The 21,238-nt window shown below is 35.5% G+C and overlaps 1 protein-coding gene across 11 annotated transcripts in view; it reads right to left on the reverse strand.

The window, feature by feature from the left end:
- Positions 1-18,865: 18,865 nt before the first annotated feature.
- Positions 18,866-21,238, reverse strand: part of ACYP2 (acylphosphatase 2) — a 156,354-nt gene continuing 153,981 nt past the window's right edge. For all 11 annotated transcript variants that reach the window (XR_013759101.1, XR_013759102.1, XR_013759103.1 and 8 more), the window contains one exon: positions 18,866-19,485. Coding sequence is in view for 5 of the 11 variants with exons in the window: in XM_079110248.1 (XP_078966374.1) it covers positions 19,371-19,485 (115 nt within the window). In the remaining 6 variants the exon portion in view is untranslated. The remainder of the gene's footprint in view (positions 19,486-21,238) is intronic.

A 21,238-nucleotide genomic window follows, 5' to 3' on the forward strand; every position in this document is an offset into this window, starting at 1 on the left:
TCACCTGAACCCATGCAGAATGAGTTATTTGCCTCTACTTTGAGTAATAAAACGTTAGTCTAAAATAAATACATTTATGTCACTCTCTTTCCAACTGTTAAGCAGTTTGTATATGTCTAGGATTTTTTAAAGGCCATGAGAAGCATTAAAACAAATTGTGCCACAAGGAAGTCACAATCTGGTTAAGGATATAAGAGTTTCACAAAATATTGTGAACAAAGTAGCAATGATACATAACACATATAACTGATAGTCACAAGTATTAAATTTCAGTGCTGATGATAATATAGTATTATAATGATATAATAACTATCTGACCTAGGATAGATACTTAAAAGTTATCTGTGCTATAGATTCTCACTTGTTAAAAAAAAAAAAGAAAGAAAGAAAGAAAAGGGAAAAAAGCTTGAATTTAATCTCTATGATTTCTTCCATGTGTAAAATATGGTGATTCTATTGGAAAATATATATCTGAAGAAAATCAGTGAACCCTAACCTAAGTAAAAGAGGTCATTTTCTCATTTGTGATAAGAAGTCTGGATATTTGTCAAAAAAAATAATTCAAAGTAGTTAGTTTACTAACATTGTCCAAGTTAAAAAACTACCAGCACTGTTTGAGCTAGCACACCTTATGTGAGGGACCACAAGAGGATGGAAAGTGTTCATGCAAAATGTTACAGATGCAGAAAATTATCAATTTTTTTTTGGATTGCAGGAAAACATCAAAAGAACAGTACAGTTGTATAACCTTGTAGGAAAGCTGGGGTTCAGGGCAATTCAGTTTCAGTCTTTTTTTCAGTGATGTGGTTGAAATACAGGAAAGGATCTCAAACATATGGCATAAACAAAAGCTAGCCCAAATTCTATTTTTAAAAAATAGATCATTTATTTGCCTCATACACATGTGTTGTGAGGATGAAAATGAGAAAATTCATTCAGAGAACTTATCCCAGCACATGGTAGCACTATTAAAAGCTAGCTGTTAGTATTCTTCCAATTTTTATAAATTGGTAGGGTAGAAGTTTGATGTAGTACACACATTACATTGCCTTTGTTTCATTACCTTAGACCGTAAGACTTTTATAAACCAAAACAGACATTAATCGAGGGCCGTGGAATGAGAAATGTTAGTGTTAGGTTTGCCTGTCTTCGAGAAAGGATGGGTTCAAACAAGTCACAGATGCGAAAGGGTCCCTGAATTTTCCAGTGGTCTAAGTTCAAAGCTAATTTACTTTTTATTATAACTGTAAAGAGAGACATATTATGAAACAAAGAAATATGAGATGTTAACATCTATAAAAAGTGAAAATCTCTAATTTAAGCATAGATCAGGGGCTGGGAGTGTAGCTCAGTGGCAGAATGCTTGCCTAGCATGTGTGAGGCCCTGAGTTTAAGCCTCTAGCACTGCAAAAACAAAATGAAAAAACAACAACAACAACACAACCCCATAGACCACTTCTGATGTAAATAAATAATCCTGTGTTAAAATTAATTCATAATTACATATAAATAAAAATCTTTAAAATTTTATGAAATTTCTAGAAATAACTAAAATCATTATAGTATAGCCTAGGTTTGTGCGAAATCATTGTTAGAAACCACTAGGTCAGAAATTTACCTTATTGAAGGAAGGAACCTATATTTTATGAATTTGGATGGTTCTGGCAACTAAAATTGCCTGTATCAAAGCTGTATAACCAAAGGTTGAGTGAAAAGCTGGTCTCAGGTGGGCAGAACAGTTACCCTACAGTGGTGTCGTGAATAAAGACTGGGTGAATGAGTATCAACATACAGCCTTTTGAGGAAGAACATTGCAAAATGAAGTATAGTTGGAGAGTTACCATCCTCAAAAGGTCAGAAATCACTAACTAAGCTGTCTAGTTTTGAAGATTTTCTGTCTCCTACTTTCCTTTTCAGGGTATTTTTTCTTGTTCTATCTGAAGAATTCCAAAATGTGATCATCTCTGTGCAGGCCATTGCCATATCTTATTATCTAATTATTAAGCAACACATACCCAGTAACTTATATATTCTGATATATTCTAACTGGACTATGATATTTTAATTCATTGATTTGAGATTCAAGTACCTAGAAACGTATCTTCCAAGTAAAAGTTGTGTAAGACTAAGTCAGAAAAATCCTTCCTCATATCCTGCAAAATATATACTACTTCTAATATTTTCAGTGTTTTTTTTTTTTTTTATGGACACCGATTAAAACTGTTCAACACCTTAGAGAATTACCACATTTTAAAAATGGTAATTAAAACATCCTTTTAAGCTAAACAATTTAAGTTCTTTAACTTCTGCCCATAAAATCTACTTTGATCCCTTAGATGATACAAATTGCCATCCTCTGTGCTTCCCCTAGGGAAGAAGAACTAATATATATTGAATTTTGGGATTAGACCTGTGTTTAAATCCTAGTGCTGTGACTCTGGGCAAGTTATTTAAACTCCTTGAGTTTGAAATTTTGAATATATTGCTTATTAATCTTTCATTTAATTCATTTTTATTGTAAACAAATGGAATACATCTTGCTTCTCTGTTTGTACATAAATTTTGCTTATTAATCTTTAAAAGCAAACCAAAAATAAAGCCCCCAAAGAATAGGAATAAAAGAACCTATAAGGTGGTTGTGTTCAATGGTATACATAAGCACCTGGCTGGTGCACAGTACACACTCAATAAGGGTTTTCTACCATTTTTGTCCATCCTTACCCCTTGTCTGAGGTCAACTGCCTTAAAGTAATTCTGCTAGGATTTGATTTTAGACCTACTTCTCTTTTTCTATACCTCATGGCCTCTACATTTAATTTTTCTATCTCTTATTTTAAACAAGGGTGATAAAAACTGAATATAAAAATCCAAATGGGGGCTTCCTAACATAGACTAGATTGTAAAGACTAGAAACAGGAGATTGGGTAGAACTACCTGGAAAGAGTAAAACTAGCTCCCTCGACAGAAGTCCATGGTGAGTAGACTTTAAGATAGGAAGGCCGTGATAGGAGGAGAATATGATCATTATTCAGAGATGGGTGGGTGCAAATCTACTTCTAAAATGTCACCCATACATTATGTGACAGCAAATGTGCTGACAAATGTGCAGCAGGTTAGGTTCCATGATTGATAAAACAGAAACAGTAACTGTCTAGGAGAAAGCACATGATCACCAATCACCATGACTCCAACTCATGACTTTAGGTGCCAAATGTGGAACTGTGATATGGATGGGTAGAACTATGATAAATAAAAAACGCATTCCTTCTATAGCACAAGTGAAGAACCCGAAGATGTTGAGATTCCATTTGAAGAAAAATGAGGATTTTGACCTAAAAATTTGAATAGACCTAAAAAGAAATCCCGGTCAAGGTTTTTAATAGAAAAGTGCAACACTTTTAATTAGTGAGTTAGTTTACCTCAAATACTTTCTAGTCTGAGGTCATTGTCTTCAAAACAGTATGGCAAAGAACGCTTTCATGAGCCATCACTTTTAAACTATTCTTCTAACCTACACTTTTCTCCTTATGCAATTATAATGGTATTATGTGTTTCAAGTTATAGTTAATTACTGCAGCATTTATAAGCTTTTCCAGAGTTTGGAAACTTAGCCATGTTTTTAATCCTCTTACCTTAAGCCTGGGAGCAAACTGCGTACCTGATTTAAGCTTCCCTTTTTGTTGTTCTCTGCCAAGCTCTGAGGCTATAATAATGGGTTGTAAGATTCAGGAAAAGAAATATTACAGGATTTTTCTATATCTTAAGAGAAGTAAAGCAGCATCCAAAAGAATTGTGGCATTTCTACAATTTTTTTCCATAGAGAGCATAGATATGGGAGGTGTCTCGGTCCTTGACTCATCTATGTCATGGCTAGTCAACCTCACCAGGACCGCAGGGAAGTCTAGCAGGCCATTGTTGTCTAGGCCACTGCAAAGAACAAAGGCAAGCACAGAATTTCCCTGTTGGAAGTGCAGATTTGAGGCTGGCTCTTTTGTTTACCATTCATTAGACCCCATGGCAAGTCTTTGCACACTGAGATGCCAACATCTACCCTGTCTACTTTAGCAAGGTTAGAGAAGCAGTTACGTGAGAAAGTGCTTCATTAAATTGCTCTTGCTTAATAAGGGCAAGGCATCATATTTATTAAATCCAATCGTTGAACTGTGCTAGTGTCCCAACCTCACTCTCTTGGGATTTACTTCATAAGAGAAGGCCACTCCCTTTTTATAAAATATAGTTTCCATCTGTATGCAATTTGGTGTCAGCCATTCCAGCAAAACTCTTACTTGCTTTTGCTTTTTATTTATATTTTAGGATCTGTTTGTTGACCCTGCTATTAATCCTCATTTTAAACCAGATTTCATCTCTGTAAGAATACTAGTTTGAGAAGCCCACCCATGCACAATAATAATCTACTCCAAACTCTTATTTCTCTAAAGATGGGCCTGAGTAGTACATAAGATATGACCAGCTAATTAATTTTAGACTTTTGCTGCAACTTGATTGTGGTTTGATTATTTTGGATGAGAACAAAAAGCCTCAATAATAGGGAAATAGAATGATTCTAAGTATGTTGTTTTCCTAATGAATGCTTGAGGTTACTTTAAATATATAGAAGACATATAATTTTTCTTGGGCATGCTTCATGGAATTATAATATAAACATTATTTTCTTTCTATAATTCTATTCATATTTGGTAATGGGAGACTTAATGTTACTTCTTAAAGGTGGTTACTACTCTCTTTAAACTTTTTATTTTTACCTTCTCTATGAAAGTTCTTATGCTTTGTTATTTAGATTCATTATACATTGGTTCTGAATTAAATATAAACGGAACTGAAATTTTGCTTCCTATTTTTAATAGTCGCTTTGCTTCTCATTCAGTATTTGAAGGACTATAGCATAGTAGTTATAAGTCCAGAACTGGAATTGGAGTCATTTCCTAGTCACATGACTTTAAACAATGTCTTTCACATGTTTCCTTATCTGGACAATGATAATGACTATAGTATCTGACTTCCTTAGCTTTTGTGATGATCAAATAAGATGGTCCACATTATGGTGCTTCGCACATAGTAAGTGCTCATTCACATGTTCTCCACAGTATTTGCATAGAATATAACTGTTTTGAAAGCTGAGATTACTTCTTTCCGCTCTGTTGTACCTGGCAGATTCTCAGTGGTTACTTTCTGAAGGAAAGGCAAAAACACGTAATAAATACATTTTGTGCAGCCCTCTGTTCTACCAACCCACTGGTATCTCCCTGTTTTTCTGAAAATTTTCTCTGGGAGTTATAGGTTCCAGAGACTGGTCTCACCAGCATAGCCTGAGACTTTAGTGTTAGGCAAAAAGTCTTCATCATTTTTTCCAGACTGCAACTTTTCTTGTTCAGTCCTCTTCTATTTTGGACTTGGAACTCTTAGAAAAGCCAACAGGTCCCCAGTTTGGATCCTTTTCTCCAAAAGGTGCATTCTTTTCCCACGCAAACCATCCTTGTCTCTGCCTTACTCTGTTAATTTAGTTAAACTTATCTGGAATATTTTCCATCCTATTGGGGAAAGGACCTTATTCTTGCCTTAGCTCATGGGTTAGAAGGTGTTAGCCATTGTGGCATCCCTCTCCCCACCCACTTACACTCCACTGGAGAAAAAGCTTGCTAATCAGCTTGTCAGAATTGGACCCTGATAGACTTTGGACTTTAATAGCAGTCAGTGCTCAGGTATGCTGTAAATCCTTGCCTTCATTGTATTTCCTTTCTCTAGGGATTGGACAAAGTAGGCAGGGCTGGCCTCACCATCTCAATTCTGTCTACCTGCAGCCTGGGAGAGCTAATGGACCAACCATTTATAATCATGTAGCTATTTGGAGGCAGGGTATGAAATTCAAGGGAGAAGGAATCGGAAATAAGATTCACTTTGTCCTCTTATCCTAATTCAATTTCTGTAATCCACCTTTCACTTGAGTTTTCTATTGTTGAACTAGATTCGTCTGGCTAATGAAATCAGAGGTTTGTTTGCTATTTGCTATCATTTCTTGTCTATATGTTCTTTCTGCAAGAGGACCCCTGAAATAAGACCGAAGCATGCAAAACCAATCCCTAATACCATTCTCCATCCAGACCAATCTACTTTACAAAATCTTTTTAGACAGCCCCTATAAAAGTTTTTTTTTTTTTTTTCCTTCTAAAACTGGGCCTTTTATAATACTAAGAGATGCCCTAATTAAAACAGAATATATTCACTCCATTGATGGGGCACAGATTCCTGCCCTAGGAATGACATCCAACACTGGGCAGAAGAAATTGGCAGCACTTTATTAGTCATATATTCATAGCTGGGGGAAGAGGATACTACACACTGGGCCACATGAGGCTTGCGTTTAACTACACAATGAACAGCCCGGGTCTGTGGAAAACAGGCTCTGTAGTATCAAGGTAGTTTGAACCCTCATTTCCACCAGAGGATGTGACTAGTTTGAATGATTTTTTGCAGGCTGGCAAGGAACTGAAACCTGCTACTCAGTGATAAAGAGGAAGCATATCTAGTCCCTTGATAAGGAGGTCTCTTTGGCTAGGGGACCTTTCTCATGGGAGCAGAGTTGGAAGGGAGGAGAATTTGTAGTTAAGCCATTTGAAGCCCAGTCAAGGTAATACGTAATCCTTAATATTAGGATTTATACCACACAGCTTATACTACCGTAAGATCATTTGTTTATTACCTTGGAATTTCACTCCAGACATGTTAGTAAATGTCTTTTTTTCCTGTCAAATATGGACTACTTAGGGACAGATAACATTAAATCCTCCACTTTAAAAACAATGCACATTATGATTTGGAAAAACATGATTAACATTAAAATGATCTGTTCTGTCACATCACAAAGCAAAATTTCAAATTTAATCATATGAGTAGTATTTAATATACCCAAGATTTGTCTTTGCACATGGTTAATTAAAAAAAAAATGTAGTGACACTTTAGTACTAAGGGATGTGCTAGGTAGAATTCAACTTGTATTAGTAGAGTCTGAACTCTTGACTGGCAATGACGCGCGTGTATTCACGTACTGCTGAATTAAACCCCTGTGATGCGCCATGTACTGACAGCTCTAAACATTTAGAGTTACCCAGGTTTGCTGACATTTGAAAATAGCTAATTTTCCCCCCACTCTGTTTTCAAACAACTGTTGAAACAATAAAATGAATGGGTCATTGGCATTCTTTCTAAAATCAGAGTTAAGCTACAGCCTAGATACCAGAATGCTGATGTCTCAAATGTATTATTCACACTGCATATTGTAAGCACTAATGGGGCCCATTAAGAGAATTCTTATTGTTGTCAAATTCAAGCAAATTGATATGGGGGAGGGATGATAAGAAGGTCATAGACAAATTGGAAGGATGTATAGTATATCCTCCCAGTTTTCTAAAAATGTAATGTTAAATCTTGTTTTTTTTTTTTTTTTTTTCTTTTCAATTTGGGTCCATTAGATTATTTTATTTTTTACTTCATTAAAATATTTGCTAAAGTGTATGCAACCACAAATATAAAGTTCTTTCCCTTTTAAAATTATGATATACAACAGACAAATGAGTGAAAGTTTCAACATTTTAACTTATTTCTGTCCTTTCAGAGTAATTCGTTTTATCTCTGAGGTGGAATGCCTTTTCTTACATTTCTTATAAATAATCCTACACATAATAATCCATCACAGTATGAAATATTGTTATAAAGAAACTACTAATTTTATTACAACATGAAAACTAAAAACTGATTTACTTAAATTAAAATGAGGTTTCCACTGAGAAAATTTAAAGTATTTTGAAGTACTAAGTCTTAGTTCAGTTTCTGTATAACTAAAGTTTAATTCTAAAAAATCTTCTATGAAATAATCTACTTCTTTCAAATTAGATATTAGGAATTTAATGTATTTAATAATTTTTTCATGTTTTAAAGGGAATGCATGCTTATTATAGCAAAATTTTACCAGCTAGACCACTGTTCAATTTCAGTGAATTATTCAAATTCAGTGAATTTTACCAGTTAGACCACTGTTCAATTTCAATCTCTATTTTCCTTCCATCAGTCTGTAACAGTATTGTCCAGTGTGGTATCCACCAACCACATGTAACTATTTAAATTTAAATTAATTGAAATTAAACTAAAAATTCAGTTCATATTTTAATGACTCAGTAGCCACATGTGATTAGTGGGATGTTAGCCCAAATATAAAACATTTTTACTATCACAGAAAGTTCTGTTGATAGAGCTGTTAGAGGTATACATATTTCATATGTGTAAGTCCATGTGAAACTTAATTGTTTATGTATGTATACATTTATGTATATAAAGAATTCAGTTTTCTGAAAATGTGTTCATTCTTTGTTCCTTTACATTTTAAAAAGATCTGGTTGAGAGTTACTCTTTGTTGTCTTGACGTAATTGTACTGTTTGGGGTCTTCCCGCTGTTGCTGTTGAGCAATCAACTATAAACCTAAGAGCAGTTTGGGTTTCTGTCTTTTATCTCTGGTTGCTTTTAAACATCCTCTCTTTGTTATTTAAGCTTTATGATAATTTTATGCCATGTTTATGTGTAAATTTTAAAGATGTTATTCTTCTTGGAGTATGCTATGGTTTCTGTGTAGAGGTTAATTGGGTTTTTTTTTTTTTTTTTTTTTTTTTGGTCAATTTTGCAAAAGTATGTTAACTATCACCATGATTACTACTGCTCCTCCTTTCTTTCACTCTTTTCTTCCTGAGAATGTGGTGACATTTTAAAGACTTTGCTTTCTATCTACTGTGTTTCTAATGTCTTTCATATTTTCAATGTTTTTCAATAAAGTTTTTCAGTAATTTTCTCTAATTCACTCCCAGCTCATTAATGTTCTCTTTAGCATATCTAATCTACTGTTTAATAGCAAGTATATATTTATAACTTAAGCGATTATATTTGTTCACTTTTAAAAATTTTATTGGGTCATTTTTAAAACCTACCTGACCACTTTTTTAAAAATTCAACATTATAGAGGTCTAATTTGTATTTTACCATTATAATTTAATGAATTTTGACATATATGCATACCACCTCTGTAATCTTGTGCTCAATCAAGATGTAGGACAGAGGACTGTGCCTTTATTTGTTAAGATTTTAAAGCTTTTTAAAAGACTGTCAAATTTGGACTGGGAGTGTAGTTCTGTGATATAGCGCTTGCCTAGCACGTGTGAGGCACTGGGTATGATCCTCAGCACTGCATACAAATTAATAAGTAAAATAAAGTAAAGGTATTGTGGATCACTTTACTTTTGCTGGAAGAATCTGGTATTTCTTATAGTTCAGATCAATTGGTAAGCATTTTTTTTTTTCAGATTTGGTTATCTTAAAAACCTTTTCTTTTTTCTTCTTGCCTTCATTTTGACTCTCACTGAATATAGAATTCTAAGTTGACAGTTTTTTTTTTTTTTTTTTCAAATTTTAAAACTGGATGTTCTGAAAGTTAAGGTTTTAGAATTTAAATTATTTTTTCTTTAAGGAGTGTTGTACTTTGTTCTGGCCAGCAAGTAAGTTGTTTGCTGATCACTTTGATCCCTTTGAATGCTATTTTTAAGATTTCCTAGCATGGACCTAGAATAATCACTGAGAACTATCTGCTCTGACTGGAACTTCTCTTAGCCCCATGTTAATGTTAAAGCTAAGATTTTCCTTTTACAGTTTCCCCAGGTATTCTTTGCACAACTTTGTGGCATTTCACTCTACATATGCATGGCTTAGTAACCAGGAAAAACTCGAGGGAACATCTGTGCACATATCTGAACATTTTTTTTTTCCTATGTACTTTGTTTTTCCAGAACTCTGCCCTGCAACTTCCAGCTGCTTTAACCTCCCTAATCTCCATTCTCTGCCTCTTCCCTTTGGTGAGATCTGCAGGCCCTGTTTCAATTCCCCCTTGCTGCTCCTACAGTCTGGAAATTGCCTCCAGGCAGAAAACTGGGGTAACCAAGGGCTCATTCGCTTCCCTTTTCTCATGGCTCATGGTCCTGCACTGGCTCTTGTCCAGTGTCTGAAAACAATTGTTCCCTATTTTGTCCTGTGTTCCATTGTTTACCAGGGAAGTTAAGTCAAGAGTTTGTTATCATGGATAGAGTGGAAGTTTTTATTTTTGTTTTTTCACTTTATGGCTCTTGTAATCTTTAGATGCTTGGATTATGTGAAGAATTATAGAGGAATTTTAGCCATTTTTTATTTCTCATCATGAATGTATGATCTGACTTCTGTCATCTTAGCTCAAACCCTTGGAGGAATATGGTGTTTCTTTTATATTTAATTTATACATATTGCTGAGCACTATGGCCATGCACTCTTTTGGGTGTTACAGACATATCAGGGTACACACATACATTCTTGCCCCAGTGCAAAAGAGGCATTGGGGTGAAGAGCAATAAAATAAGTAAATAAAATATAGGGAACTGTTAGTTAGATGGTGATAAACACCCAGAGAGAAAGTAAAGAAATAGGAGTTTGGAGGAGTGTGTGAGTGACAATTTAAAGTCATCAGGGTAGATTTCATTGATAAAGTGATGTTCATTCCAAGGCCAAATGGAAACGGATACCTGTGGATATCCAGGAGAAGAGCACCCAGGTGAGAGAAAGTAAGAGAGTGGAAAGGCGGGGCAGCACATGCCTCAGTATTCAAGGAAGAGGACGGGCTTCATGTGACGAGCAGCTTCAACAGGGGGACAGAGGCAGGGAGTGAGGAAGCAAAAACTATTACCCTAGGTAAATGTATGATTACACAAATGGATGCCTCTACTTCATGTACAAACAGAGAAACAAGATGTATCCCATTTGTTTACAATAAAAATGAATTAAAAAAAAAAAAAAAAAAAAAAGAGGAAAGGGAGACCCCACCAACCTTGGCAGTGGCTTTGGCATTTACTGAGAGTGAGAAGATGGTAATGTGAAAATTTTTAGCTGAGGCTTTTTAACAGTGGCACTTGATGCTATGTGGAGAACAGACTGAAGAAGGGCAAAGGCAGAGGCAGAGAGTCCTGGCAGGAGGCTACATAGTGATGGGGGTGTCTGGGGTCAGGCTGGCACCTTAGCAGAAGTGGTTGGATTCAAGCACATATATTTTCCTTTTTTTAAAATTATTTTCTTTTTTTTGGTGTGGCACTAGGGATTGAGCACAGGAGCATTCTGCCTCCAAGCTACATCTTCAGCCTTTTAAAAATATATATTTATTTTGAGACAGGGTCTCTTTAAATTGCCAGACTGTCCTTGAACTTGTGATACTCTTGCCTCAGACTCCAGAGTTAGCTGGGATTTCAGGTGTGTGCCACCATGCCCAGAAAACATTATTAAAATATAAAAGAAGAGGGAGTAAACTATTTTACCTTGATGTCCCTGCTTTCGTAGCTGTTACCTCATATTCGATCTTGTTTCATCTACTTCCTGCCTGTTTGTCCTTTTGCCCCTTTCTCTTGCTCTCCTCCATAACTGCCCCCATTTATTTTTAAGCCAATTCTGGATTTTTGAAATAGAGACAACAGGGGACACATGAACACAAGAGAAAGTCCAAGACAACGTCAAGGCTTTTGCACCAAACAACTCAAAATGTGGTGCTGCCACCAACTGAGGTGGAAAAGTTGGTGAGAAGAGCCATCAGCTGAGGTGGGGAAGTCTGAGAGGAAAAAGTTGAGAATGAAGGGGCGTAGTTTGGGACATTGACTTTTGCAGTGCGTATTAGATGTTTAATTGTAAAGGTCAAGTAGGCTTTTGGTTATATGAATCTGGATTGAGGGAATAACCCCAGGTGGGAGGTGTGCATTTTGGAGTTGTCGATCTATATATGATGTTTAAAGTTATGAGTTGGACATTATTAACAAAGGAAGAAAAAAATGTCCAGAGCCTGAGGTCTGGAGCCCTCCAACATTCAGAGATTAAGAGAGTTGAGAAGGAATCACCAGAGAAGACTAAATAGATGTGAATACTGAGGTAATCTGGGAAGTGTGATATCCAGGAAGCCAAGTGGAAAAGTGCCTCTATGTTTAAATAAGAAAGAATTGCTGGTAGAGTTAGCAACAATGAGTTGAAACCATTAGCCATGGTAAGAAGAGAGCTGTAGACTGGGGGTGGGGCAACAGCAGGATGGTGGAGAAGCCTGGGGGCACTGGATCACAGCAAATAGAGATGGCTGCTTTGAGAATTTATGAGGAAAAGGAAGAGAGATGCAGGTGGAGCTGGTGGGGCGCTAAGACGGGGAGAATAATAGTATGTTTGTAGACTAAGGGGAAAGATTCACTCAAAAGGGAACTGAAATCGATGCTGGAGGAGTGGTGGGGAGAACTGCGGGAGAGGTGGAGTCCAGCATCGCCTTACCTGGGACCGTAGGTAGTTCAGCTGTGGTAACAGGCAGGAAGCTAGAGCAAGCTTTTGGGCAGAGATGCAGGTGGAGGGTTGAGGCAAGGGTAGGAGCTGTGGAAGTTCTGATGGAAAATGGAAAGAGAGGTCATGATTGAGAGTCAAGAGGAGGGAAGAGAAGTGAGGAGAACCATGAAGTGGCAGTCCAGAAAGTGGGGAGTGACACAGAACAGTAGCTGGTAGCAATCGGGCTCCTCAAGGCGAATGCCAGAGCACTGTGATTTAATAATTTCTTTATTAGCAAGGCATTGTATATGGGCCTTTTTCCAGTCAGTTTTACTTAAAGCTTAAGTCTTTGCTAACTGTAGACCTCCATGCTGTATAATTGATACCGTATACTATATGGTTATCTGTTTTAACTCGTTTTCTATTGTAACTGGTTTTTCCTTCCATTTCAATTATCCCGACTTTCCCCCATGAATCACCATCATTGATGTGCGAGTGGATTATACACACACTCTCTTGTTTCCACATTAACCATTTTCTCTCTCATTTTCCTTTCCTTGTTCTCTCTTCAACTCTCCTGATGAACTTTTCAGGTTTATTCTCTGTACCAGGGTTTCCTATGCCTGCTTGATTGTTAAAATCCCTTGGAAATTTTTTGATTGTGCAGCTTGCAGACAAAAACCACAGCAGATCCTGATGCATTAGGTCTTGAGTGGGGTCTGATGAGAAGACTATTTAAAACGTCCCTCAGGTAATACTGATAAACAGCTGGTTTTTGCAGGCACGGTTCTACATCAGTCATGCAATTTTTTGGTTACTAATTCCAGAATGAATTGTAATTCTCCTGTTCCCTTTTGGGTTTCCTACAGTTTGTTCATGTAAATACCACATTTCAAAAATAGTATTACACGGTATCTACTCATTTTATTGCCAGTTTTCTATTTAGGTGTTGCAGGCATGTTCTTAATTCAGATTTATCTGCACTGAATATATTTTGAGAGTGTGTGTGTGTCTGTGTGTGTGTGTGTGTTGCCTGCTCTTCATATGTGATCTTTACATCTCAGCTAATTTTCCTTAATCCATATGCTTTAGTTTAATCTGCATATATTCTCTGCCAAGACTCCCAGCTTCCCTTCCACAAAGGTCAACTTTCATTGTATGTTATTGAGGACATCAGCAGATGTTTCCTGAAATTTTATTTTCTTCCTATAAAAAATAATTTTTAGAGGTATGTACTTCCTTGATTCTAAAGTAGAATGCATGCTTTACCTTGAGCTGTGATGTTTTTTGTGAATTGTAAGGCTTGTTTTTGGTTCCTGTACATTCATTTTTTTTTTTTTTAAGGAGTTTGTTTGTATACTGGCATTTGCCAACTAACAAGTATATTTCTCTCAAATCTAAAGCCTGAGAAGGGCTGGTTTACCCTAAACCAGTGTTTTGTTATGAGATTTTTAGAAGCATTTGATTTTTTAAAAAATTATGAAATATACGTATAAAAGGAATATAACATTTCCTATAAGAGCTTAAATAGTTGTAAAGTGAACATTAATGAAGCTACCACTCAGATGAAGAAACATAAGATCTACAGCTGATAAGGGGGCTTTTCGTGTGCCTGTCCTGGACCGCAGGTCATTTCCTCTCACTTGGATGTGACCGCAGTCCTTGTTTTGCAATAATCACTGCCTTGCTCTTGTTTATAGTTTTGTTGTTGCTGCTGGCATCCCTCAACACAATTTCCACTGTGTTCTGCCACTGAGGCTCTTTTCTTGCTTCCATTCCCAAGCTTCAAGTACAGGGGCTACCCACTATGCTACCTGTGTCCTCTTCCTTGTGTACGGTGACTTGGGCGTTCGTTTATTCAGTCAATGGAGAAAGAGTGTAGCTGGGATCAGGGAAGAGAGAAAAAGTCTGATTCTTCTATTACTCCCTTAGAAAATTGTCCCTGAACTGTAGAAAGATTTGTTCCTTTTTTTTTTTTTTTTTTTTCTGGTTGATATAGATACTACATCTTAAAAATAATAGTATACAGTATCTACTCACTTTATGCCAATTTCCTGGTTGGGCCTTGTAAGCATGTTCTTAATCCAGATTAATCTGCACTAAATTTGGTGGAAATTCTGCTTTGACATTTGTAATGCCAAATACTATGATCCTTGATTTTTAGAATTGTTTTAAAATAGGAACTCAATTTCCAAAACAATGAATTTCCTGCCTTTTCTAATTCTTTCTCTGTGTCTTCTAATATTTGTAAAGAGAGGAGAGAGAGAGAAAGAGAGGGAGAGGGAGAGAGAGAGAGAGAGAGAGAGAGAGAGAGAGAGAGAGAGAGAGAGAGAGGCGCCTTATTGGAGGATTTTATCAGCCACTACTTGCATAGCGGCAAATGGAAAAGAAAAGGAAAATGTAGTTTGAGGATAAAAGAAGTATCTTGGACTTTCAAGAATGTATGTTGATAGTTCCAAGACAGTAGAAAGCATAAGTCAGATTTTCTTGAATGGGAAAAATAACCCCCTTGCTATAGAAAAACCCAATAATCTAAAAGGAAAAAGAAAAAAACCTGATATTTGCATTTCAAAATAAATATGAATGTCTTATGACATTATACTAAAATAAACATTAAGAGTTTTATCAGTTTAATTTAGCTCTTCTATTGTATTTTCTATACATTTGGTCCACACTTAGAGTAGTGTGTAAACTGAAAGCCTAATCTTAAAAATAATAATAATAATAATATAGTAATTAGACTTTTTAATTCTAAATTTAATTTTTTTTACATCAAATTTCACTTTTATCCAAAACCATGAACCACTTAAGAAAAGGAAAATTACCTCTTACAGATGATCTTAAACATTAGGTTAAAATCTCCAAGATTGTTTATAAAACACTTATTAATTAAACCATTAATTATATGTTTATATTTTCTCTGGTACATTTTTCACATGGGTAAGATAAAAGCATAAACAGAGAACAACAGAAAATCAGTTTCAGAAATATTTTAGCCACCATGGATCTTTAAGGAAAACACCATGAAGAATAAGAAATTATTTCCAATAGTAATTCTCACGATATATTTTTGATGGAAATGACTTGAAGTTAAATATACTTGCCATGCTGGCTTGACAGAAGTAATCATAAGAATAGGAAATATATGTGAGTTTAGCATTTATGGAAATTTAGAAAAGAACACCCTTTATATTAAATTTGGTGTCTTTTTTGTTATTTTGGTTGTTTCTTTGAGGCAGAATTCTTTGTTCAGTGCTGGGGTGGAACCCAGGGCCTCATGCATTCTAGGCAAATGCTTTACTACTGAGCTGTGCCCCAGCCCTAGAATTCTTAAAAGATGTCTTACAGATGATTAAAGTGAAGCCAAGATCAAACTGCTCATCTCTCTTTGGACTTATATAATTCTCATGGCACCATCCCTTGGAGTCCTCTGGCTCACTGGAACCTTGTAAGAAGTCCTACCTTAGTCTAACTTCTTGATTTTGCAGTGGGGGATACCAGGACACATTACAAATTAGTGGATGGACAGGCCCAGAATGCAGGTCTTCTGACTCCTAAATGCCACCTGCATTTAGTTCCTGAAATGAGTTCCAGATGTGAAAATTCTTCCTTTAAACTAAAGAGAGAACATTCTTTGATGTCTACATCAACAGACACTATAGAGGGTTACCATATATAAAATATATTTGTGGCCTATATATTTTCAAAAACAAGCTAATTTTTAGACATGAATTCTGGTTTTCTATTTAGTTTTTTTATGAGTTTAAAGATGTATGCTTCTGAAAAAAATCCCTTCACTAGACAAAGTTGAAAATATTTAGCCATTGCTAGATGCAGTGATACACACCTGTAGTCCTAGCTGTTGGGAGGTGAGGCAAGAGGGTCACTTGAGTCCAGGAATTTGAGATCAACCTGAGCAACTATAGTGAGAACCCATTTTAAAAACATTTTGTTTTAGTCATAAAAATGATGAATCACTTCCAGCAACATTAAATTATTGGATATTGTTGCCCAAATTCACTCGCCATCTGTTCATTCCCTCCTTTGGTTCTTGTCTGCCCTTTGGCAACACAAAAATCTACCCAGAATTCTCCTGGTCACAGGATATTCCTCTGTACTTAGAGATTTCCAGTCTCAGATAAAACTTGGATTGCTTCCTCTCTGGCTGAGAAGTCTATACCCTTCCCAAAAGAAAATTCCCATATCTCTCCCACACCCCTATCCCTTCTGTGTGTCCAGCTGGGTAAGAATCTGTCTTTTGCATGTACCCTCTAGCCAAGAAGATCCTACTGAGTTTTACTTCTCAAGTACTTTTTTAAAAAGATAGGTACTTTTATACAAATATGAAAAAAATATGCATCTACAAATCATGCCCCTTGTGATTCTGGTTGTTTCTTGAGGGATAATGGGTATGGGTATATGGAATGTTGAGACCCCTCATTGATAGTTACTGCATTAGGTATCTATCTTTTGCTTAATTTTTTTTCTTGGTTTTAAAAACAATTCTGAGAAAAATAATCCAATCAAGACATGTTATTATATACAATGCAATTTGTAAATTAAAAATTCCCTGTGTAAGTTCAATATGAAATTTGACATACCAAGTTTGCTGTTAAGTTGTGTTATCTGGTCTACTTAACACATTTTTATATTGCTTTATCCTTATCCCTCTTGTTCTATCTTTTCATGAACACCTATTTTTCAATCATTTTTGACAATATTTCCCACTCAGCAATAGAATTACCTATTGATCGTTAAGTACTCTTGATTAGTGTGATTCATTTTGTGCAGTTAGAAAAGTGTTCCAGCAAAGTGTGATTTTCTTATAAAGGAAGTTGAGAAGGAAACCACAAAAGGTGATCAGAACAATAAAAAGTGATATATTGGTGTTAATTCTGAGATAACTTTTTTTAAAAAATCATTTAACCTTTGTATATGTAGAGAAATAAGACTGTTTTCAAACTTGAGTGTGAAAAAGTGTCTGTTTCATTTTCCCAAGATCACATTGAGCCTTCAAGCCCCCTCCCGTCTGGGAGTTGAGAAGTGAAATCTTAGTTCTCTCTGGTGCATTGGACCCACTCTCAGAAAGACCTCACAGGTCTTATGTAGAGAAACATTCAGGAAAGATCTCTCTGACCTCCACTGTAAATCAGTAACTATCCTAGGGACTATTACCATGGTCCCTTGAAGCCACTGTGGTGCTTGTAGAATGCTTTGCAGTACTTTTGGGGACAGAACCTTCCTAGGAAGGAGAGCACCTAAGCCTGGGATCCTGCTCCCCTCTCAGCTTAGCCATCCCTAGAGGTGTTGCAGGAAAGAAAGGTGCAGGTCTCCATGACTTGGAAAAGGTACGGCCTTTGCTCTCTTTCTAAAGTCAATTTCCTTGTCCCCTTGGCTCTCACCATTTCTGCTTCTCTTTTACCCGCTTAAAGCCACAATGTTTATCTTTCTCAACACATAAGTCACTTTTTAAAATAAAACCTTGGAAGAAAAATTGTCTTCAGGAGCATTTGACACCAAAACCCTCTGAGATAAGGGAACACAAAGACTTGTCCACCTTCCTGGAACCTGGAGTGAGCAAGTAGAAGAGCAAAATCCAAATGAATAACTCAACAGATTCTCATATATAATATTCAACATATATACTAAACAACAGCAATGTTCTCTGTTCCTTTAAGCATATTTGGAAAGCCATTCCCTATGTTGTATTGTCTATTAAATATTTGGTATCTATTTTACTTTCCATGAAGTTAACTTTTCCAGTGAACAAATTTAGCCCACTGTTCACCTCCTCTTAATTCTTACCTTGCAGCAGGTAGAGGAGAGAGGCCTGAATTTTTTTCTCCATGCCTTAAGTATAGCAGTGGACATTTGTTTTGTATATAAAATGATAATTTCCAACCTGCACTCCTAAGGGATTTGAAATAGAAAGAAAGAAGGAGGGAGAGACCAATGTGCAGGGTCCCGGGGTTTGCTCCCCCACCCCTATTTCAATTACACCAGTTGTTCTATTTTTCTTACATGTTTTTTGTATTCAATTCCATACAAATTTTTATTTTAATGATGGATTCTGTTGTTATAAAAAATTGGAAATCATTGATGAATATGCACTAAGACATACCTACAACATTGGAATTTTCCCAGTGTTTTCCATTAGAGGTCTTCCTTTTTCAATATTGTAATTCTATGATACAGAAAGAAACTTTCCCCTTAAAATAATCTGTTGTTAGTTATCACTTACATTTGAAGACACCCAAATGATAGCCTAAGTTTAGGGGATAGTATTGCATGATTTGTTTAGACTTTCAGTTCCTTTTCTGGTTACTAGGAAATCCATTGAGGGTAGTAAATAAGAATCTTGCTACTTACTTACTATGCTGAAATTGTGAGCACTTACAGCTGCTTTCACCAAGTCTGACTCTTCAGTATAAAGAACAACATAGTTCAAAGAAGACAATAAGTAGCTCCCACTTAAGTATGACTCATGTTTACATTTAATCAGAATTTTAAAAATTAATTCTTTATTGATATTATTTTAAGGTTATATTGATCATCACATACATTTATTTCAACCACTGGTTCTTTTAAAGACTCCAATAACAGATTTCTCAACTTTAATAAATCATATTCAGAAGGCATTAGAATTCACTACAGACAGTAATACCTAAAAATAGTTTTGGATGGTTAACTTTATGTCTAGCTAAATAACGTGTATGCTAATGTTCATCGAAATTAAAAATTTCATGAGACAAGCTTAAATTGAATGTTCACATTAAATATTTTGTAATTGTACTTTTATCTTAGAATATTATGTTTTTGCTTGTTAAAAACATAGTTGAGCAAAATTATTTCAGTGTCAGACATTTTTAGTTACATATAGTTCTATAGTTTTCATAATAGAAAGTTCCTTCTTTTATATCCGACTCTGCCACTATTATTCTAGAATATGAACTTCAGAATATATGGTGTCTTGTGCAATGTAAGCATTACAATTTTATCTCTCTTCCATTAGTAGCGAATACTAAAATTAGAGTATTCAAGTTTAGAGATGGTTTTTTCATTAGAAAAGTCTGCACGATCAATTCGAGAACTAGGACTCCCAACCTTGCTCAGCCAGGACTTCCTAAAAAAAAAAAAAAAAAAAAAAGAGTAATTAGCATACAAAATTTATGTGGATCAATTAATATAGTAGATTTAATGGGAGTTCACACTTACTAAGTAACTTTTGCATATACTGTAATATATAAATTTGTTTACATTTTGTGTATTATTCTAAGAACACTACAAAGTAGGATATATAATTAAACACAAAGAAAAACTAATAATATATTAACAAGGTCAATTCCTGATGATTTCATAGTAAGATTATTCCCCCCTCTTAAAATACTCTAAGGTCACTATTACCTAGCTCTTCCACACAAAAAGATCAAAATATTTTCATAAAGAAATACATATAAAACAATTCACCATTGTTTTCTTATTACCTAGCACATGGTAGAAGTTTTATATGTATATGTATGTGTGTGTGTATATGTGTGTGTGCATGTGTATATGTGTATGTATATCAAGACAATTTCTGAAAAAATAAAGAATAAATATGATTTTCCAAAACCATTAAAATGAAATTAGATGATTGTTTTTCTTATGTATTCAAATATTATATTTTCTGTGTATCTTAGCAAAGTGACTGCATTAAAGAACAAGCTAAATGTCCTGAAACCATTTTTCTGCTTATTCAGAGCAATGGTTTATCCTACTGAGTATTTACCTGAGATGTTTTCTATATAATTCAGACCTATTTTGTATTGCTAACAACTCAGACAGTACTGATGGAGATTTTCCAGAATCTTTCTACCTGTTAATAATTAGTTGGGATGATAGATTTAGTGGTACTTTGGGTTAATAATATGAGGTTGCTTTATACAAGTGATGGCTATTAGGCAGCTGCTCTTGTAGAAACATTCTGTGAGTCTCTTCCTATTCCCAAAGTTATTTCAGATTGTGAAGCCAGTGCTGTATCCTTCTGTGCAATAATCTCTTATGACCTGGGATTAGAAATATCCAAGCTGTGACAAAGCTTTCTGATCTGTTGAAAATTACTCTTAATTGAGCTAGAGAAGAATTTGAATGATTCAAATTGTCATCGTGCTTCTTCAATCCTTTTTTGGTTCTTATTCGTGAATGATTTACCAGGCAAAGTTAATTTTGACTTTTCTTCTCTTTGGAAGCTAAACCATCAACACAGTAACACATTTCATTGTCTTTAACTCATTTAGTTGAAAACTTAAAAATGGAAGTTTCATGTGTTGAAGAATAAAATTCCGTTTTTATGAAAAAGAGCTTATGGCTTTGGTTTTACTAGTTAGATCATGAAATCTTACAGAAAAAAAAAAAGGCAGAAATAATGAGAGCACTGTTTGCTCAGCACTATGTTAAGTGCTTTACATGTATTATTTCTTCTATTCCACACAAGCCTGTAAGTCATAGTCTATCGCTCAGGTGATTTGAGGCGGAAAGAGAGGACAGAAGAAATAATTGCTCAGGGTGAGCAGTGGTGTGGTAAGTGGTCAGATTCTGAATGTACTTTGAGGTATAGTGAGTAGATTTGCTGACAGATTGGAGGTGGGCGTGAGAAGGGAGAGGCGTGAAGGATGACACCAGAGTTTGTGATAACTAGTTGGATGGGGTTGTCATTTACTGAAGTGGAGAGACTGTAAGAGGAGCAGACTCTGGGAGAAGAACAGAAATTCAGTTGTGGAATGTTAAGCTTGAGATGTCTATTAGAAATGCAAGTGAGATGTTGAGGAGGCAGTTGGATCTGTGAGTCTGACTAGAGGAAATGAAATTTGGAGTCTGTCAGCAGACAGATCAGTATT

Source organism: Sciurus vulgaris (genome assembly GCF_902686455.1).
Source record: "Sciurus vulgaris genome assembly, chromosome: 14".
NCBI classification, from domain to species: Eukaryota; Metazoa; Chordata; class Mammalia; order Rodentia; family Sciuridae; genus Sciurus; species Sciurus vulgaris.